Below are 20,574 nucleotides of genomic sequence, written 5' to 3'. Positions count from 1 at the left end.
GACATTTTTACTAGGGTTCCACTGGCCCAGGAATTAGTTCTAACAATTGACAAATGGGAATTTATAAAACTAAAAGCTTATGTTGTCTGTCTGTCTGTCTGTCTGTCTGTCTGTCTGTCTGTCTGTCTGTCTGTGTTAGGGTTTCCATTGCTGTGAAAAGACACCATGACCAAGGCAACTCTTATATAGGACAACATTTAATTTGGGCTGGCTAACAGGTTCAGAGCTTCAGTCTATTATCATCAAGGCAGGAAGCATGGCAGTATCCAGGCAAGAATGGTGCAGGAGGAGCTGAGAGTCTATATGTTGATCTGATGGCTTCCAGGAAAGAACTGTCTCAAAGCCCACCCCTACAGTGGCACACTTCCTCCAACTAGCACACAGGTCCTAATAGTGCCACCCCCTGGATCAAGTATATTCAAATATTCTTGAATATATATATTCTCCACATATGAGATGTATAGATAGAGAGAATATGTCCTGATGCAGTTACCCCACAGAGCAGTGTAATGCTCCCCCAGGAAACTTAGACTATCTAACAAGACCTCCATGTCAGGCAGGAGCTGAATGAGAGTGAATCGGGAGTCCATTTCCCCTGACTGCATAAGGACTCCCTGAAGCAGTTGCCATGTGTTAGAAGGTGCTATGCCAGATGCCTAAGGAGAAAAGTTATCAAGAGTCCTACCCAACTGTAAACCCCAGAATCACAGTAATCACAGGGCTTGCAAGGCATCCATGCAACAGTGACACTTGTATCCTGAAGGCAACCAAGCAATGTCTAATCAGAACTGCAGCTATTCGGTTGGAGGTAACTCCTGCCTGGTACTGTAAATTTACCCAAGAATCTGTAGCTGGAAGAGACCCACATTGTTAAAGTAATGTAGCTTGTAATTGTCTTCTGCATACTCATCCTTATGCTCAGAGATAATAACTGCAGCTCTCACGTCTTAGAAAAGAAGCTTCTTTCTGCATCAGAGACTAGCAGATCCATAGTCCAATCAAAATACAGAAAATAAGGGACTTGCATCCCCAGCCGCCAAAGGGGAACCTGTAACACAACATAACACAACACCTTCATGGCTCAGGGAATGTCATGGAAATTTGGGTGGGAAGACTGTTAGAAACACATCACTGCTGCACCCATGAACTCTCAACACTGCGGTTGCCTGTACAAAGCCTGCAAGGTCCACACCAACCAACACACCAGTGTGGACTGGAAGAAAACTTCCTGGGGTCACCTCTGTATGAAACGCTGTAGGCAGTGAGGCCTACTGAGGGAGGGAGAACCAATTCTGGAGGTGTCTGTCTTGTTTTGTTTTTTTAGTCCTAAAGCATCAGCAGTAAAAATATGCAAATAAGTACAGTATTAATTGGATTCAGTAGGTGATATATTCTTTAAATACACACACACACACACACACACACACACAAAACAAATAGAGAAGAGATCAGATTTCAGGGAGGGTTGAGAGGATAAGGGAGTTGAGGGAGGGGCAGAGATAGGGTAGAAAGTTCAGAAATTAAATGTGGTTAGGTAGGAAATCCTTAAAGTTAAAAAAAAAAGAAAGAAATAATATAGGTATCATATGTAAAGGGAATGCCAGCATGCTGTTCATGAGAATGTAAATTAGTACAAATATTGTATAAGACAATATGGAAATTTCTCACAGAGGTAAAAGGAATTTTTAAAATGTAATTACCATATGATCTTTAATCCTAATATCTATGTGCTATATACGCAAAGGAAATAAATAAAATCAGTATGTCAGCTATTTCTGCATTCTCACATTCCTTGCGGCTCCATTCACAGTAGCTGAAATGTGGATACAACCTAAGTGTCCCTCTAGGTGGAATAGAAGAAGATGTGGTTTGTATAACAATGTAGCAAATCAGCCTTAACAAGGAAGGCAATCCTGTCATATGTGACAGTATGGATAAGTCTGGAGCAAGTTATATTAAGTAAAATAAATTAGACAGACAAGTTCATGTGATCTTCTATGTAGTATCTGTCAAATTGAACTCATAAAAACGGTATAATTGCAGTTACAAAGGGTAGGCCAGAGCTTTGGACTAGATTCAAGAAATGCTTATTAATGATAATCCCAGACATGAGGAATGAGTTAAAAACATCCATTATACAACACTTTACACTTAGTATCAAAGACTGTTCTTGGAAATCTCTACAAATAGATTTTAAATATTTTTAACTACAGAACATGTACATATATGAGCTAGTGTATATGTTAATTTCATTATGGGATTCCACAGCTTATTTGTATTTCAAAGCATGCTAACTATATCTTAAAATATACATTGTAAGATAAAAGGTTTAATGCAACTGAATTTTGAACTATGTACAAGTGATTAGTTTGTTGTTTGTATTTGGATAGTAACATATTTGCTATTTTGGAATACTTTATAATACTTTATAAATCACAACTTATCAAATAACATTGAGCTGTATTTAAGCATTGATGTAATGTACCAAATTTCATTTTTCATAGTATGAAAATGGGGCAGATAATAAATATTCTTCATACTGCACCCCCTGACTGTCCCTTTCATTCCTTCGAAGATTTCCAGAGGCACTGGGATGACCTGGTAGGAAGCAACTATGTGTCACACTAAATTTCATTTCATCTCTTTTCTTGTCATGTAACCTAAGAATAACCTCCTCCAACATGATTTATATTGTGTGCTTAATTTATAGTATGGCTATAAGCTTCCGGAAGACTGTGCAGATTTGAAAATATACTGCAGCATCTACTTCAAGATGATCAACAAAAGGACCTTCACATATCCTTTGTGCACTAGTGAGAGCAGATACCTTCTGTCTGCCTGATGAGCCAGACCTTGCCCATGCTGTCATTATCACCATGTCACTATTTAATGGAGCTACTTTTTCTGCACTGGTGTGCAGTTCAGCTTGGAGCGTATGATTAGTGAGAGTTTCTGTGCTGTTTCTTTTGGGCGTTTTTATTTTGTTTTGGACCTGGGTCTCATGTAGCCTGGCTGGGAACTTGCTAGCTATCCCAGACTATTCTTGAATTTCGGGTGTTCCTGTCTGCACTTTTCAAGTGCTGTTGTTATAGACATGCACCGCACGTCCATGCCAAGGATGAGATTGAACCCAGCACTTGCTGCAAGATAGGCGTTCACTCTATGGCTGAGCTGCATTCTGGCCCTCTCATCGTTCAATAAAAGACACAGCATAGCTTAATTGTTTCTAATATGAAACCATGCTGGTGTCAGGAAGGGGGTTGAGAAGGTAACCCATGCTACCCTTGAACTAGTCATCCTTCTGCCTCAATGGAATTATGACCATTCAAGGCCATAAGGAATTTTCCTTAAAGACTACTGAGAAAAACTTAGACCAGAAAATTCAAAATAGAAAAAAAAAAAAAAAAAAAAAAAAAAAAAAAAGTGTGTGCACCCTTCTTAATAGACTCGAAGAAGCCAGTCATGGGATTCTCCTTAGCCAAGAGCTCCCCCTAGTGTTCTTTGGATGTTATTGAAGGGTTAAATTAAAAGTTACTGAGCTTTTCCTTTTTAGTACATTTGACTTGCACTTAAAACAGACTTCATTAACTTAGGAAAATGGCTTTCTTAATATTGCCTTAAAAATATACACAGACACAGAACACAAGTGTTTAGGTGGAGCTCTTAAATCGTACTTAGTACGGCATTCACCGCTCTGGCAGCCTGGGATTTAGAAATAGAAGAGCCAGAGTGTTCCCCTGTGCTCTTTCGTAACCCAGACAATCCACATGAAGCCTACAGTCGACCCGAGCCAGCACGCGCCTCTCATTAGGCGCCAACACTGTTCCAAGGGTCAGGTTTCTCAGTAGGCAGGGACTTTCCGTGAAGGACTGCTTTTGAAGTTTGAAAATAATTGGTGATGGTTCTTCTCGGTGCCAAGTTTTTCCTTGTTTTTGAAGCCAGGAGCAGATTGTTGTACACTATTTTGTCTTTATACTCTATACAGGTGATGGCACATTCGTTAGGAATCTCTTGAGAAGCATTGTAATCTTCTCTACTTACATTTTCTATTTTCTATTCTCTCTCTCTCTCTCTCTCTCACACACACACACACACACACACACACACACACACACACACAATTTGTTAATAAAAATAAACTTAAAATAGAATGACAGCCTTTTGGCTTTGGCATCTGTAGACTATAATATAAAAACAGAAACTGTTTATCTGCCCTGACAACATCACCGCCTGTTTAAAAGTGAGACCTGCTGTGTCTTGCAGACAGAAAACTTCACGTTGTTCTTTAACTGTGCTCAGGTACCCTCTCAGCTGCGTCAGAAGTCAGCCCATTCAGTTCTTCCCAAGAGTAGATTTGGATGGTGTTTTGAAAAGCTTCCTTTCAGATTTAAAATCGAAACTGCCACATTTGTGTGGATTTCCCATAAAGATGACAAATAAGCCATGCTATTACACACAGGAGCTAACCAGACCACTTCTGCAGGTAAGATGAGCTTCATCTCATCCAGTGGGGCACACCTATGACCCCTTTTTGGGTCTCTCGAATTCTTCTCAAGAGCCGTCCTCAGTCTAACATCTCACAGGTGTTGTTTGTTGTTACTGGCACTTACCTGTTTGCCCTGCCATGTGATATTACTGTATTTCATACAGTACACAGTAGTTTCAGATATGTTCCATACATATCTAGATACGCATGAACGGGGTTATTGGAAGTTAAAATGAGTTTTGTTAAGTGTTCGTCTGGACAGATGAACTATGGGCACAGGCATTAGCAGTAGCGGTTGGGTGCCTGCTGCCCACTAGGTGGATTCAGGAGAGGACGTCTCTGAAACCCGCAGCAGGAAAAAAGCAGTCACCAGTGGTTGTCTCTGGACTGACTCCAGTAAGCCAGCATATCTGGCTTCCTGCGGATAGAGAAGTGAAAGAAGACATGGCTGTTCAGATTTTTTGCTGTACCCTAGATTTAGTGGAAATGGGGAAGAAGACACAACTTGAAATCAGATTCTGAGTTTTTATGTTTGCTAGGGCTGGAAATTCTTAGAGAACAGTTTTAGAATCTGGCTTTGGTGGTGGTGGAGGTGGTGGTGATCTTGTATAATACATCCCAAGCATCCCCCCAGACCCGCTCTTCTTCCGTTTTCCTTCAGAGAAGAGTAGGCTTCCCAGCATTATCAAAAAAAAAAAAAAAATGGCATAATAAGACACAGTAAGCCTAGACACAACCCCTCCTGTCTACACATGCAGCATCCATGCAATCCAATACGATCCTGCTCTCCCTCTCCCTATTATACCCCTCAGCTGTGTTCAGAAAGATAGCATGGCATGTCCTGGGGAGTGTTCTTGGTCTTTACTAAGTATATAGCATTAAAAACTAGGTTTTAAGCCAGAGACTGCCCTACCTGGGGATCCATCCCATAAACAACCACCAAAACCAGACACTGTTGCATATGCCAACAAGATTTTGCTGACAGGACCCTGATATAGCTGTCTTTTGTGAAGCTATGCCAGTGCCTGGCAAATACAGAAGTGGATGCTCACAGTCATTTATTGGATGGAACACAGGGCCCCCCAATGGAGGAGCTAGAGAAAGTACCCAAGGAGCTGAAGGGGTCTGCAACCCTATAGGAGGAACAACAACATGAACTAACCAGTACCCCCAGAGCTTGTGTCTCTAGTTGCATATGTAGCAAAGGATGGCCTAGTCAGTCATCAATGGGAGGAGAGGCACTTGGTCTTGCAAAGATTATATGCCCCAGTATAGGGGAATGCCAGGGCCAGGAAGCAGGACTGGGTGGGTTGGGGAGTAGGGCAGGGGGAGGGTATAGGGGACTTTCAGAGAGAAAACTAGGAAATGGGATAGTATTTGAAATGTAAATGAAGAAAATATCTAAGAAAAAAAGAAAAAACCTAGGTTTTAGTTATACCCAGTTTTGAACTTTATGCAAATGAAAGCATTGTATTTGTGTTTCTATGTCTGACTCGTTGCTTTAGAATAGTGTTTGTGACACTCATCCATGCTGATCCTCTAAGCTATGGTCACACAGTTTCATCCCCATGTAGTTACATGATGCCATAGTTGATTTATTCATCCAGAATGTTGATGAATAAACAGCTAGACTGTTTGAGTGCTATCTGCAGTAATGTGGTGGTGAACATCCCAGTGTACATACTCTAGGCCTGAGGGCATGAATCCCATACATGGAGAATCAGTATTGTATGCCAAGTTTAGGACACATGACAGGCACCTACCAAAGTGGTTGCAGTGTCTTGTGAACCTCTTGCTGTTGCTCCTTGCTCCTGTTCATATGTGGCATTGTCAATCTCTACCTCAGCAGTTCTGGCAGACATGCTCATTTTCATGTGCTTTTAACCTTTGTGAATTTGTTAATTATGTATATTGGTTATTTGAATATCTGCTTTGAAGGGTTTGTCTACCATTTTTCATTTATAGGTATTCTGACATAGTGTCCTTTATCAGCTGTGTAGAGCACATTGTCTCCCTCCATTCTGCAACATGCTTTCTTTCTCTTTTTATTTGTTTATTATATGTAAGTACACTGTAGCTGTCTTCAGACACACCAGAAGATGGCATCAGATAGCATTATGGATGGTCGTGAACCATCATGTGGTAGCTGGGATTTGAACTCACGACCTTCAGAAGAGCAGTCAGAGCTCTTAACCGCTGAGCCATCTCTCCAGCCTGCTTTCTTCCTCTTAATGGTGTTTTGTAATAGCAGTTTTAATTTATAATCTAAATTACCAGGGTATTTCTTTATGATAGCCATACTTTTCTCTTACTTTTAAAAAATGCAGGTGCATTCCAAAATCTTGTATGTTTTTTTCCATGATTTCACACAAACATCCAGTTGGAATTTTTATTGTATATAGCGTGATGTGGTAATTAGATTTCTTTGTTAAGTATATATCTGTTTGTCCAACCAATGATACTGAAAAGACAGTTCTTTTCCCCAGTATCCTACAGTAACACCTCCCTGATCCACAAATCTCTGTAGACATCTCATTTCAGTTTGTCGACTTCTGCCTACTCTTAGATACATGTACATAGGTGTAGCCACAGATATTATTGAGATTTATTCATCTATGAACCTTTCCATCTCTTCTGTACTCAAATATACTTTTAAAAATATTTTAGTAATATTACAAAGTTCTGTGCTTAGGTTATATTTATATTTTGCATTTGATAGTTTTAATGCCATGAATGGTTTCTTAAACTTTTATCTTTTATTTCAAAATATTTTCAGATTTCCACTGATTTCTCTCTTGAACCTTCACTTCTTGAGAGTGTCTTTCTTAGGGATGAAGAGATGCCTCAGTAGTTAAAAGAGAACATTTTTAGGAACCCAGTGCCTCAAGCAGCACACACACACACACACACACACACACACACACACACACACTAACTACCACCATCACTACTGCCACCAACAAGAACAGAAAAATAGAGACTTTGGAATTGCTTGTATTCCTGGTGACTTGAACTTGACAATGCACATTAGATGTGGCTCAGCTTGTTACCTTAGATGATGAGAATCACTGTGTGGCTGCTGGATTTTATTCAACACTCTCTACTGAGAGCGCTGGAACCTGGCACCAGGATAGCATTGTCTTTTCCTCAAACCCCACGAGTCGGAGAGCACACTGTGGAAAGGCACCTGTGTCACCTCGAGTCTGTGGAGGTTCTGCTGAGTGCCTTCTGTACGGGAGCATAGCTGACATCTAATACTGTACTTGTGCAGAATGCCTCCCTGTTACTAGGCTCATAACCAGGAGGGCTCTGCAGTGCTCTACAGGAAGTACCAACACTGGAAACTCTATGGAAATCTACCAGGAGCCAAGAGCTCACGTGGCCACAATCTCTCAGTGACTGTGCTATGGGTCAGCCTCTCTTTCCCTGACTATGCTATGGGTCAGTTGTTTTCCTTGAGCTGGTTTCTGTTGACTGTGGCTCACTCTGCCCTGCTGATTAGACCTTCCTGTGCTAAGCACTGCGGCCAAGCACCACACCCCATGCCATTTCCTTCAGCTTCCATTTTATTTTGTGTGCATGTGTATTTTGCCTACATAACTGTCTGTGCACCATGGACATGCTTGGTGCTGGTGGATGTGAGCTGGCATGTGAATGCTGGAACCTAAAGCTGGGTCCTATGCAAGAACAGCAGATGCTCTTAACCACTGACCTCTCTAGAGAGCCCCAGCTGAGACCTGCTTTTCAGGTCTGGTCACATTCCCACTCATTCACATCACCTGTCTCTAGCCAGCCTGTGGACTGTATTTTTGGTCAAGGACCACCCCACTGAAATGCAAAACTTTTAAAGTTGAGCATTTGTGGCTACAGACAAGGGCACTTCCTGAAAAGGGCAACTTCCTAATGCCTTATTTGATACCTGTATTTGTTTTGTTGGTTTTTGGGGGGTTGGGGGTTTTGGGGTTTTTTGTTTGTTTGTTTGTTTGTTTTTTGAGACAGGGTTTCTCTGTGTAGCCCTGGCTGTCCTTGAACTCACTTTGTAGCCCAGGCCCTGAACTCAGAAATCTGCCTGCCTCTGCTTCCTAAGTGCTAAGATTAAAGGTGTGCGCCACCACTGCCCGGCAAGTCTCTGGTTTTAACTGTTATGTTGCTTTTCTTTTAAGCACAGTCTCACTATGCAGATTTGGCTGTCCTGGAACTCACAGAGATTTGCCTGCCTCCTGAGAACGGGATGACTTAAAGGCATGTGCCACCATATCCAGCAGGCATAATATTTTTTAAAGTCCAATTGCTCGCCAAATCCAATCTAAGGAATTGTTGCTAAATTTATACTTACATCATGCCTTTGTATTGACTACTTATTGAATACTTCATAGTTTCATCTTTTGTAAAGCCTGTAGAATGTACTTCAATCACATGCATCATTTAAAAAGCATTTTTACATAACCCAATGTCATTGCTATACCCACCAGAATGAATGATAGTTCTTTAGTATCACCAAACACAGGTCATGCCCTGGTTCTCATTTATCACAAAGATTTATTTTTAAGAGTTCTGTCAAGTTAAAATGTAAACAGAACCATTTCAGATCATTTGGTCATTATATATGCTAATCTGTTTTATTATACAGCATTATTTATGGCCATCGTTTGCTAGAAACAGGGCACTTGCCCAGGAGCATAGTCTACATTTTGGATTTGAGCATTTGCTTCTTTGTGTGTTATGTCATTTAAAGCTAACATAATCTTCCAGCTTCCATATATCTTATAAGCCAGGGGCTCTGCCTTAAGCAAGATAGACATGTGTGGTGCCATGAACACACCTGTCTCTAATAAATTGTGAAAGTTTGGTTAGTCATTCTGGTTGCTTTTCAATCTCCCTCTCCCCAGACGTTTTGCAGCACTGCCTGCTAATGCTAGCATAAGAAGATTGTGACACCATGGATTAGTTTATCTCCAGATGTAGCAATCACAGGGAGTGTGTATGTTGTGTGTGGGGGGTTGTGTGTATGTGGGGTGTGTGTGTGTGTGTGTGTGTGTGTGTGTGGTGAGTCGCTAAGCCTTAGCATATCTATTTTTGCCTCTATCTAGAGAGTCAAGCTGATAAATATGGATATTTTAATGGTTAACAGGAAGGAAGAAGAGCCTGTCCTTATTTTCCAACATCAAATGTCTGGATTCAACAGAAGGACTTTCTCCCTGAGTAAAAATCTAAGCACCTCACCCAGATAAATGGTAGACTTCTCAAATTCCTTTTAACAGTTAGCTTAATGGTGGGCCAACATTTTATATCTGTAACACTTTTAGTTTATCTATTATATCTCAGTGCTAGAAACTAAAGATGAACCAAGCTTCATCATCCAATGACCCAGACAGATTATATGTATAGTAAAGCATGTGCTCACTAGTCAGCTCATGGCTTCACGAAGCTTCAGTGTGGTGACCGCTTAAGAATTCTGTGAATTATTTATGATCTCATCTGTTGCTCACATAAGTCCCTTTTGTTTTTCTATACATTTTGAATATAAACCTAAAAGTTTCCTCCCTTTTGGCTATGTACAGGATTTTAAAAATTAAAACAATGAGTAAATAATACATTGCCAACCTAGGGGGCAGAACAGTCTCCTGGAAACCCTTCTCACCAGACACGCACTTCTCAGGCAGGCAAAGGCGAGCTGGTGCGGAGGGAACAGACACTCCTTCTCTCAGGGTGCATGCAATTTGTCCTTGTCCAAGTCTGTCCAGAGGTTTTCTTTGGGTATCTCAATTAATGGGTACATTTTAAAAAATCATATAGTTTGTGAAACTGTATGATTTATAAAAAGGAAGTGTTCTTTGATTATCAATAATTAATTTCAACTTAGTTCTTAAATATGTTTCTTTCAAGGCAATGGAAAAGCATTTGCACTCCAGAGTAACTCCATCAGTTTTGACAAACATCTCTTGGTATTTGGTAGAATTTCATCCAAATCGAGTGATCTTTCTTATGATGGCATCTGTGTGCTTACATAGCATGTATAATAAAGGACAGCAGTCTATGGGGAAGTATGTTGGTTGGTTACCTGCTACTCTCCAATAGCAGATGAGCAGATAATGACTGTCTACACTGGACATCCAGAAATCTAGTAAGTGGATAGTGCAGTTTCTGCCTAGTAGTGGATGAGGTCAGTCAACGTGTTTATAGTTGAACTTTTTAGCAAAGCGGACACAGGCGTTGTCTCCAAATAGTTGATTATGTGTGGCAGATAATCACAAAGTCAATACTCTAAGTGCAAATAAGAAAATGACACTTCAGGCTTTATAGGAGCTTGTTCCAGAAGACCAACATGAAGAGTAGAGTAGAATAGACGGCTAGCACCAGTCCACCAAGCCCTTCCTTCTTGACCTGAGATGATGGTGGTAGTCCTTGCTCATAGGATGTCTTGACAAAAAATGCTACGCAAGGTTTTATTAGACAACTTTTAGTTTTATTTTAGTTCCCTTATACAGAGACTATTCTGAAGAACATCTGCACTCCCATTTTTATTCTTCAGAAGCATAAGAATTGTGTTTCCCTAAAGTGTATATATTGAAGTCCTGTTTTCTCTTAATTTTAAGCCATTTCATTTTTATGTGCCTTGTTATGCCGAGTAGATAATTGGGTCAATCTTATAATTTTCTGTGCTGCTTACAATTCTGATCCCCCAAAACTCCTGGTTTCTTCTCAGCCTCATTCAAAAACTGAAACTCGGTTAAAGAAGAAAAAATTAACTGTTCCAGTTTGCATATTATTTTTATAACTTTAACATTTTTGCTTGTGACTTATTTTTAATCTGTAAGGGTAAGAAAGTCCATCTATGGTCTACATTTTACCTTCTGTTCATAAATGCCATGAACAAAAGCATCGTGGCAGCAGAGGAGAGTTTGACCCACCAAATAATAGGCAACCATTGAGGAAACTCAGAACAGGAATTCAAGTCGGAGCAGAGGCAGGCACCATGGAGAAATTGTACACACTGGCTTGCTCTCCAGGCTCACTAAGCTTGCTCTCTTACATAACCTGGGACCACCTGCCTAGCAGTGGCACCACCCACAGGGGCCTGGACCCCTACACAACTGATTAATCAAGAAAATACCTCTACAACAGGCCCATGGGCCAATCTGATGGAGGGTATCCCTCAATTAAGATCCTCTATTCCCAAATGACCCTAACTTGAGGCAAGATGACAAGAATTAACTAGCACAGTTGTTCTTTCACAAAAGCTAAAGCACAGTGTAGATTTATTTCAAAATACTAAAACTACATATTTTGAATAATTGAACAGAGAAGCATACTGTCATAGACCACCAATGGAATAGCCAATCACAAGAAGGGAAATTCTGATACATGTTACAACATAGCTAAATCTTGAGAATACAGTATGTTAGGTGAAATAAGCCTGACCCTAAAGAAAACATTGTACAACCCCATATGAAGCATCTAGAACGGCAGACACACAGCAAAAGAAAGTAAAGCAGGAGCTTCCAGAGTACCAAAGTCAGAAGAAATGTGGTTATTTACAGAGTACCAAGGTTTGGGGTTTTTGTGTAGGATGAGGACAGGGCTGGTGACAGTTCTAACGCCCAGCTCAGCGGAAGGATACTTGAAGCCTCTGGATGATGCAGCTAGAATGGTTCCACGCTAACATTTTGTTTATTTATTTTTGTTTGTTTTATTTTAAATACGGAGCACTTCATGAATCTGGCTGTCCTCCTTGAGCAGGGTGATAATCTAATGCTAACCTGCTCTGTATTGTCCCAGTGTCGGTCTGGGTGCTCAGGGTGAGCATGGGAAAATTTAATGTTATACATACTCAAAGAAGAGGACATGCTTGGATCTCTTTGGTGTGTCTTACTAATCAGTCAGACAACTTGCTGAGCTACTGCTAGGCACCAGAAACTGTCACAGACAGTGAAAACTATCAGGCCCAAGACACACAGCTCTGCCTGAAGTCAAAAATCTCACTTAAAGATCTCATGCAAATGAATCCATACTTCCATTAGAGTTTTTCAGCAAGTATTTTCTTAGTAACTTTAGAAAAGGTCAGAGTAAATGAGCCATAGTTCGTTCACTCCAAGATGCCAGTATCTATTCAGTGAGGTAGGACAGGGACACTAAAGTATTAGAGCACCCTCCTCATGGGAGATGAGACTTAAAAACAGGAGAGGCCACAGCTTAAAGCAGTGAGAAGAGGGAGCGCTGGGAGCCAGAAGCTTGCCTGAGCACATCTGGAAAACAGTGTCGACACAGATGTGTGTAAGTTTTACAGTTTTTTGACTTCAGGTTATAATGTGTCAAGAGAAATGTACACCTTACACCAGAAGGCTCAGTTATATTTTCTTTCTCAGCTGTTCCATGTGTTTTAGTGTGACTTTGTATTCTTATTCCAATACTTTATATTTCTTTTCTCTTTTCACTTATTATTACATCTTTAAATTTCCCTAATCTCTGTCCTTTCAGGAAAACAAAGTCAAACCATCCAATCTGACCACTAAAAAACTCTTCCGAGCTTCTCTAACTCAAGCCACATTGGTGAAGCCCACCAGAGCTCTCAATTTCTTGCCACAGTCAACAGCCACGGAGCACAAGGTGGAGCCTGCTGTCAGCCAGCAGAGGTCGGGCTTGTTCTCCGCTGCTTGCCACCAGCCTGCTGGGTCTTTTCAGGACAGAGAGCCTTCCTGGCCTCTCAAGGCACCACAGCTACATTTGGAAAAGTCAGATCTCAGCAGAGAGAACACACAAGTTGGGAGCAAAAATCTTTGCATACAAAGTAACAGAGCCCCGGCATTCATACCAGTTTTCAAAAGGAAATCTGAGCAAGTGAACAAAAATATCTCAGCACTTAGCACCTTGAAAAGAAAACAGAGCAGGGTTACAGAACCTACCGTATTAGCACAGGAAACTAGTGTTACCCAGGGGGGCAAACCCACAGCCACTCGAAAAAGACCAAATAGCAACATTCGAGTGCTTGCTGGGAACTTAAATCAGAAGGGCTCCAAACCTCTGCAAGAAAAAGGCACAGAGTTCTATGATCGGAAGAAGCAACACCCCTCTTCTGATTCCAGACAGACTGTGCACCTTAGAGAAGCTAGACCATTGTCTACTAGTTCGGTGACACAGACGTCAAGTAACAGTTCAGCAGTGATGAAAAACGATGTTGACATCCACGCTGGTGGAAAAGACAATCTAACAAGCAGATTCATAACACAAATTTTGGGGAAAAGCCACAAGTCCCTAAAATTCAAAAGTCAGCCACACATTTTTGAATCAGAATTAGAAACTAAAGACTCCCAACTCCAACAGCAACAGTTAGCAAATCAGGTTCAAGGAGCCAATGCAGCTGAGCACAGTCTAACAGAGAGCCAAGCAGCCTACAGCCGCAGGCAGAAATTAAGTCTGCAGTCTTCAAGGGCTTCTACGGAGCGTCGTTCCAGTGCTGCACACCAGAGGCAATCTAGTTCTAAGAAACAGGTAAAGAACCTGAAAAAATTCATACCAGGCTGGACTTTTACAGCCAAAATAATGGTCTGGGGCTGGAAAGATGGCAGTTAAGTGTACTGACTGCTCTTTCAGAGGTCCCAGGTTCAATTCCCAGCACCCACATGGCAGTTCACAACCATCTGTAACTTCTTTTCCAGGGGATCCCAATCCCTCACACATGCAGGCAATAATAATAATAATAATAATAATAATAATAATAATAATAAATTTTAAAAAACAGAAATTTATTAATTAAAAAATGAGTGTAAATACTTTGCCCAAGTAGATGTAGAGACAGGGTAATTAGGAGAGCCGTCTCTGCTCCACCCTAACCTCCATGGTTTACCAAACATTGCAGACAAGGGAGCAGAGAGGATGTGAGAGCTGGGTGGTGCGAGCGCTGTGAAGCAGTGTGTCTGGACATGGCATGCCCACTGCACCCACAAACTCACTGTAGCCATGGTTCCATGCAGAAGATTGAGCTCACTGACATTTCAGCATAGACAAGGAAGGACTCCTGAGTGCCCACCCAGTCTGAGAGGGTTTGAGCTAGTCATTGTTGCTAGGGGGAAAGGTGTCATTTTCTTCAGTGGTGTAGTCACATATAAATTACCCATCCATAATTACTTGCAAATAACTCTCTACTATGCTCATGGAAGTAACCAAAATTGAACTCAGTTGGTCACCAAGATAAAGATATCAAGGTAGGAGCAGGACTTGTTTTAAAGGGCTTTGGTGGAAGAGGGAGGATTTGAAAAAGTGCTGGGATGAAAATCAGCAAAATTTATTACACACATGTAAGAAATTGTCAAATAATTTTAAGGAGCGAGACCAACTCTCTTAAGAAGCAAACTGTTCGTAATATAGCTGGTTTGAAACAAAATGGTGTTCTTCAACTCGATACAGGTTTCCAATACAACAAAACCCAAGAATTCCCTCACCATTCCTGAAGCTGATCAGTGTGGATCAGAGGCTGTCTGCCAGGTGACTGCAGTGACTCAAGTGCACTTATGTTCCTTAAATTGCTCAGGTAGAGATAGCTAAGCCTAAGTTAGCACAGAAGTAGGAACAGCAACTTGTGAACAAGCAGCTATTTTACATTATGTATTCCCAAAGAGGAATGGCATTGAGAAAGGACCCCCCCCCAGGCTCTCTTCTCTTTAGTTCTGGGGTCTCATAGACTAGGAATCTAGTACTGCAGCCATAGCAGCAGTGTGAATATGGAAGGAGCATGATCCCACTACCATGTCTTTGTGCTTGAGCATGACCCAAATAAAGACCTTAAGTGAAGCCCAGAGATGATCAAGTTAAAGTCTACTCTCAAAATGCCACGGTGCCAACTACACTTACGCTTAAGACTTAATTCTCACTTTGGGTCCCTGGCACCGAGTTCACAAAATTGTACATCTGGAAATAACATTTTATTCCTTGTTGCCATCTGTTCTATTCTAAGAACAAACACATTGCTAAAACATCCACAAGTATTCTTCACATAAAACTATTGGCATACATTCAGATTCTTTAAGAGCCAGCTAGAAAAACATTTTTTTCTTTTCCAAATGCTATTTCTTCCTATAGCTAGTAGAATTTTCAACATGCTTTGAATTAGCTAAAAGGTACATAATTCTATTCCTACGTATGTTGTGGTGTGGTATTTTATGTAGTTTTAAACATCTTCATTTTAATGTTCTCATGTGGTGAAGGAAAAGAGTATATGTGCCTTAGAAATGGCGATTTGCATTTTTAGAAATAATTTACTCTAGGTTCCATGTTGTCTTAGAAGTACATTACTTTCTTATTTTGGATTTCTTAATGTCTGACACAAAATTAACAAACCATTATATTAGGAAGACTAACATAATGAGAAAATTGTAATTTCTATAGTGATCTGTGGGCAGTACTATCACCCAATTATCAGCTGGACACTTATGTAAAAGCTTTTGAGTAACGTGGCATAGTTAAGTAAACAAATTTTAAAAATTAGGGACTGGAGAGGTGGCTCAGCAAGTAAGAGCACTGGCTACTCTTCCAGAGGACACAGGTTCAATTCTCAGGGCCAATATTGTGGTTCACAAGTGTATTTAACTCCAGTTCCAGGGGATGCAATGCCATCTTCTGGACTTTGTGGACATCATGCTTGCACATGGTACACAGTCATACATGCAGGCGGACTAGCCGTACATATAAAATAAAATAATAAGTTTCTAAAAGAGTAAAACCCATCTCCAACTGCTCTTTGCAGGGATAAGTGGGAGCCCTGATGAAATTTCTCCAGACATTGCCTGTGGCCAAGAAGATGACTGCGTGTACTGTTCTGGGGCCTCTTGTTTTACTCAACAATTCTCTTTTTAATTTTTGCATAGTATTTCATGGGATATGGATATACCATGTTTAACTTACTCCCTATTGGTTGATGACATAAGTCATTTACAGCCTTTCAGTATTATAAGTCATGTGAATTGTTCTCTACAGAATGTTGTAAGTTACCAAATTTGTACTATGTGATACATTGTTTTTAAAGAAAGACTCATTCTGTAGCCCCAGCTAACCTGGAACTTGCTATGTAGACCAGGTTGGCCTCAAACTCATAGAGATCCACCTGCCTCCACTTCCCAAGTTCTGGCATCAAAGGCATGAGCCACCTTACTCAATGTAGTTGAAAATACCTTTATTTCTCCCTTACTATTTTATTACTGCAATTTGTTCAAAGTGATTCTGTTTTTTTGCCAGAGTTTTGGGGCTTCACATATACATATCTATTAATATGATAGACAGTAGTGTGAAGAAACTGGGTGCCTGACACCCAGGTCTGTTGGTGATTAACATCTGGACACTACAACCTCTGTTCTGCCCAGGTGCTTCTACTGAAACATTTTAAAGCAAATTCAAGAAATCTTATGTTTTCGTTCATGGACACTTCATAATATAACTCTAACATAAGGTATAATGGACGTTGTAAAGAAAAGAATATGTATGAGCATATACTTATACTGTGCATTTTGAGATTATCCCCTATGTTTGTCTCTAAAGTAAGCATATTGCTTGTAGTTATACAAGAAAAGAGATTCTGCTTTATAGTCACCGTGTTTCTTCATAATCTTGGGCAAATTGTTTTACTGTTTATTTAAGGGGATATTGTCACTAAATTTCACTTTTGTTTTTATATATTTATGACTATCAGAAAGCCCCCAGAGGCATGAGGTCGATTTCACTACAGAATTAGAGCATTAACTGTAGTGGAGAGTCCTGTGCCCGACAGTTCTCATTAGTCCTGCTAGTGGGCCATTCTGTGTCCTCCCCTGAAATGGATGGACTTGCCCTGAAGGTGAGTCAAGTCTCCAGCAAACTCAGGCTTAGGGTTATATATGTGATGGAGTAAATGTCCAGAATCACCTGTGTGTCCTCCACAAACAGTTGTCCAACATATAAAGGAATAAAAAAGAAGGCACAAAGAGTGCTCTTCAGATGAGAGTTTTCCTCACTTCCAAACATTTTAGGCTTTAATTAGATTAGATAACATATAATTAGCATATATTTTAAAAGTCAAAATTCTTTACTGAAAATCCTACTACAAAAATCCATATATGTGTGTGTATGTATATATATATGTGTGTGTGTGTGTGTGTGTGTGTGTGTGTGTGTGTGTGTATGTATATGCACACACAAAGCCAAAAAGCAAGTTTAAATTGAACTGTGATGGTTTAAATATGGTTTACTGTTGCTACCAATTCATCAAAACACTGCAGTTAAACAAAAGAGAGTGTAACTCTCAATCCTGAAGTTATGCCTACCAATAATTTGCTCTATACATTTACCAGGAGCACTTCTGCTTTCCAGAACCCTCTAGTTCCCAACTTATCTGCATAAGAAGAACATACATTTAATTCAAAGCCTGTTTGAAGCTCTCCTTTCTCATGAAGTCCACGTTCCAGATAGCCAGCAGGCCACAGTAAAGACTAGGACATTGTTTGGCTTGTGTAGAAACATGTTTGGTTTTGAGAGTGATGTATTTAAATATGCATGTGTGATCAGCATAGTCATGCACACGTGGTCATTCTTGGACAGCCCTTCCCTGACTGCTTCCTGGGGCTGCTACATCATTATGCTTTAGGCTGTGAACACGTCATATTGCTCAATTAAACATACTAGTCTATGGCTGAAGCAGTGTGTAGTGTTTCCCAATTCTTGAGTCTTAGTAATCCCCCCTCCTCTATTAATCTGAACTACTTAGGACTGACAGCTATTTCTTTCTTTTTTCTTTATAGACAGGGCATCATGTATCCCCTGTTGGCTTTGAACTCACTATGTAGCCTGAAATTACTTTGAACCTCTTCTTCCAGAGGGCTACATTAGAGTATGCTCATGTTTGTCATGCTGGGAATGGAATCCAGAGCTTTGTTCACTTTGGCTTTCAGAAATTGAAGTCTTTTAAAAATATTTATTTTATTTCATGTTTATGAGCATTTTTGCCTGCATGAATGTATATGAATCTAGGCCTGAGAGGCCTAGAGGCAAGCACGCTGCGTTCTAAGCACTAGCATTTCATTTAAGATAAGTGTCCACATACATGCAAGGCTTGCCATGCTAAAACGCATATATAGGAGTCTGTTTCCATACAGATACACACACACAGAGATCAAAATTCTTTGCTCAAATTCACCAGAGAAATGGATCTTGGCTCATGTTAATGATTTCAGTTTCTGGGGCCAAGATAACTGAGCCATCAGTAGCACTTGCTCCTCTTGTCAAGGATGCAAGTTTATTTCTCTGCATCCCGGCACCATGTAGCTGCTCAAAGCCATCTGTCATGTGGATTCCAAGGGCATCTGGGATCTGACACCCTCCTTCAGGTCTCTCAGGCACCAGGGACACACATAACATACATACATGTATGCAGGTAAAACACATAAACATAAAATAAATATTTCTAAAAGACTTTAATTTCTGAAATCCAAAATAAATGCACTGCCAATTGGAAAAAAGCAAATTTTCCTTTTTAGGTTTGGATGCTTTGTTTGTAGTATGGACCCTTTCCAAAAATTCTTTCCTTATTTTTCAATTCTGTATTACGGGGCCATTACAGTTTTAAACCATAAGCAATTTTATACTTTCCTATATCCATAGACTTAGAAATCAACCACCACACCAAAGCAAACTTATGGAAATAGACCAAAATTAATGCCAAGAACCATATTTATAGTTATGTAAAAATGTTCTTCAATGTATTTTAGCTGCTTTCTATATTTGTGCTTGGTTTTATATTTTATTATATGTTGTAATTATTTTTACTTTATTGTGTTTATTACTAAATGTAGCAAATAAATTTCAAGCTCCTCAGTGATTGGTTTTTATTTGACTAATTTCTCAACCAATGTTCACTCTCTGTTTTCACATGACATATGATTTGTTTTAATGCTGGACATGCTAATATATAGGTATCTGTTGGTAGTATGAATAATCAACATGAGGACTTAAAGATGCATGACCCTTATGTATTAATGCTTAGAATGTTCATGTTGTATATGATTTCAAATGCACGCCTTTTTCAGATGTCAGAGTAACTATATGGAGAAATAGAAGGGCTTAGGTGCCCTACAAATTCCTTTCCCACTGTAGTTCATTTCCTCAGGCAGATTAGCTCCTTAGTACATCATATAGTTTTACTCTCAAAAGACCTTTATTTCTTTATGTAGGAGTCATTCATTAGCTGGGTGGTAGGGGTATGCACCTTTAATCCCAGCAATTGGGAGGCAGAAGCAGGAGGATCTCTGAGGCCAGCCTGGTGTTGAGAGCAGGTTCTAGGACAGCTAGGACTACGTGGAGAAACCCTGTCTCAAAGCAGTCAGAAGAGTTATTCGTTAAAGTATTTGCTATGTGCCAAGCATGATTGAAGTTTATAAGGAAGTGGTGCTATTGTCCTAGAGCAGGGAAAGATGAAGTTTGTGAGCACAAAGAAGAGCCTGTGGTTCAAGATCATCAAGGAGCTTAGAGTAGCTGGAGTACAAAGAGCCACCCAGAGAGTGGAGCTGACCATTTGAATCCCATGACTGGTGGAAAGAGTTTAGTGACAAATTAACAGGCTTATAGCACCTAAGATGCACTAGAATTCCTTCTGCTTTTAACACTAACAAGAAGAGAGGTAAGTACAGACATTTGTAACTTTTTAAAGTGAAATGTCATAGTTTAGAAATAGTTTACAGTGGTTTGGATGAGAATGACCCCCATAGGCTCATATGTTTGACTATTTCGTCATAGAACTGTTTAGGAAGGATTAGGGGGTGTGGCCTTATTGGAGGAAGTGTGTCACTGGGGGTGGATTTGGAGGTTTCAAAAGTCCATAAGGTTTCCAGCTAGCTCTCTTCATCATGGTTGTGTCCAAGATGTAAGCTTTCAGCTGCCATGCCTGCTGCCATGCCCCTCTCCATGATGGTCATGAACTCTAATCTTCTAGAACCATGAGTCTCAAAGGTTCTTCTTATAAGTTGCCTTGATCATGGTATCTTATCATGGCAGTAGAAAGGCAGCTAAGACATAGCTGATACAATTTACAGGCACTACTCTAGGCCCTAATATTTTTGTATCATCATTAT

The 20,574-nt window shown here is 40.2% G+C and overlaps 1 protein-coding gene across 1 annotated transcript in view; it reads left to right on the top strand.

Annotated features, from left to right (window-relative positions):
• C15H18orf63 (chromosome 15 C18orf63 homolog) overlaps nucleotides 1–20,574 on the top strand; it is a 93,031-nt gene that overhangs the window by 19,527 nt on the left and 52,930 nt on the right. Inside the window, exons 8-12 of the mRNA XM_021214344.2 lie at nucleotides 2,505–2,601; nucleotides 2,711–2,805; nucleotides 4,300–4,483; nucleotides 12,965–13,975; nucleotides 14,891–14,968. Of these exons, the coding sequence (XP_021070003.2) occupies nucleotides 2,505–2,601; nucleotides 2,711–2,805; nucleotides 4,300–4,483; nucleotides 12,965–13,975; nucleotides 14,891–14,968 (1,465 nt within the window). The remainder of the gene's footprint in view (nucleotides 1–2,504; nucleotides 2,602–2,710; nucleotides 2,806–4,299; nucleotides 4,484–12,964; nucleotides 13,976–14,890; nucleotides 14,969–20,574) is intronic.

The sequence above is a fragment of the Mus pahari genome, chromosome 15, assembly GCF_900095145.1.
Source record: "Mus pahari chromosome 15, PAHARI_EIJ_v1.1, whole genome shotgun sequence".
NCBI lineage: Eukaryota > Metazoa > Chordata > Mammalia > Rodentia > Muridae > Mus > Mus pahari.
This window is presented reverse-complemented; position numbering and strand designations above follow the sequence as displayed.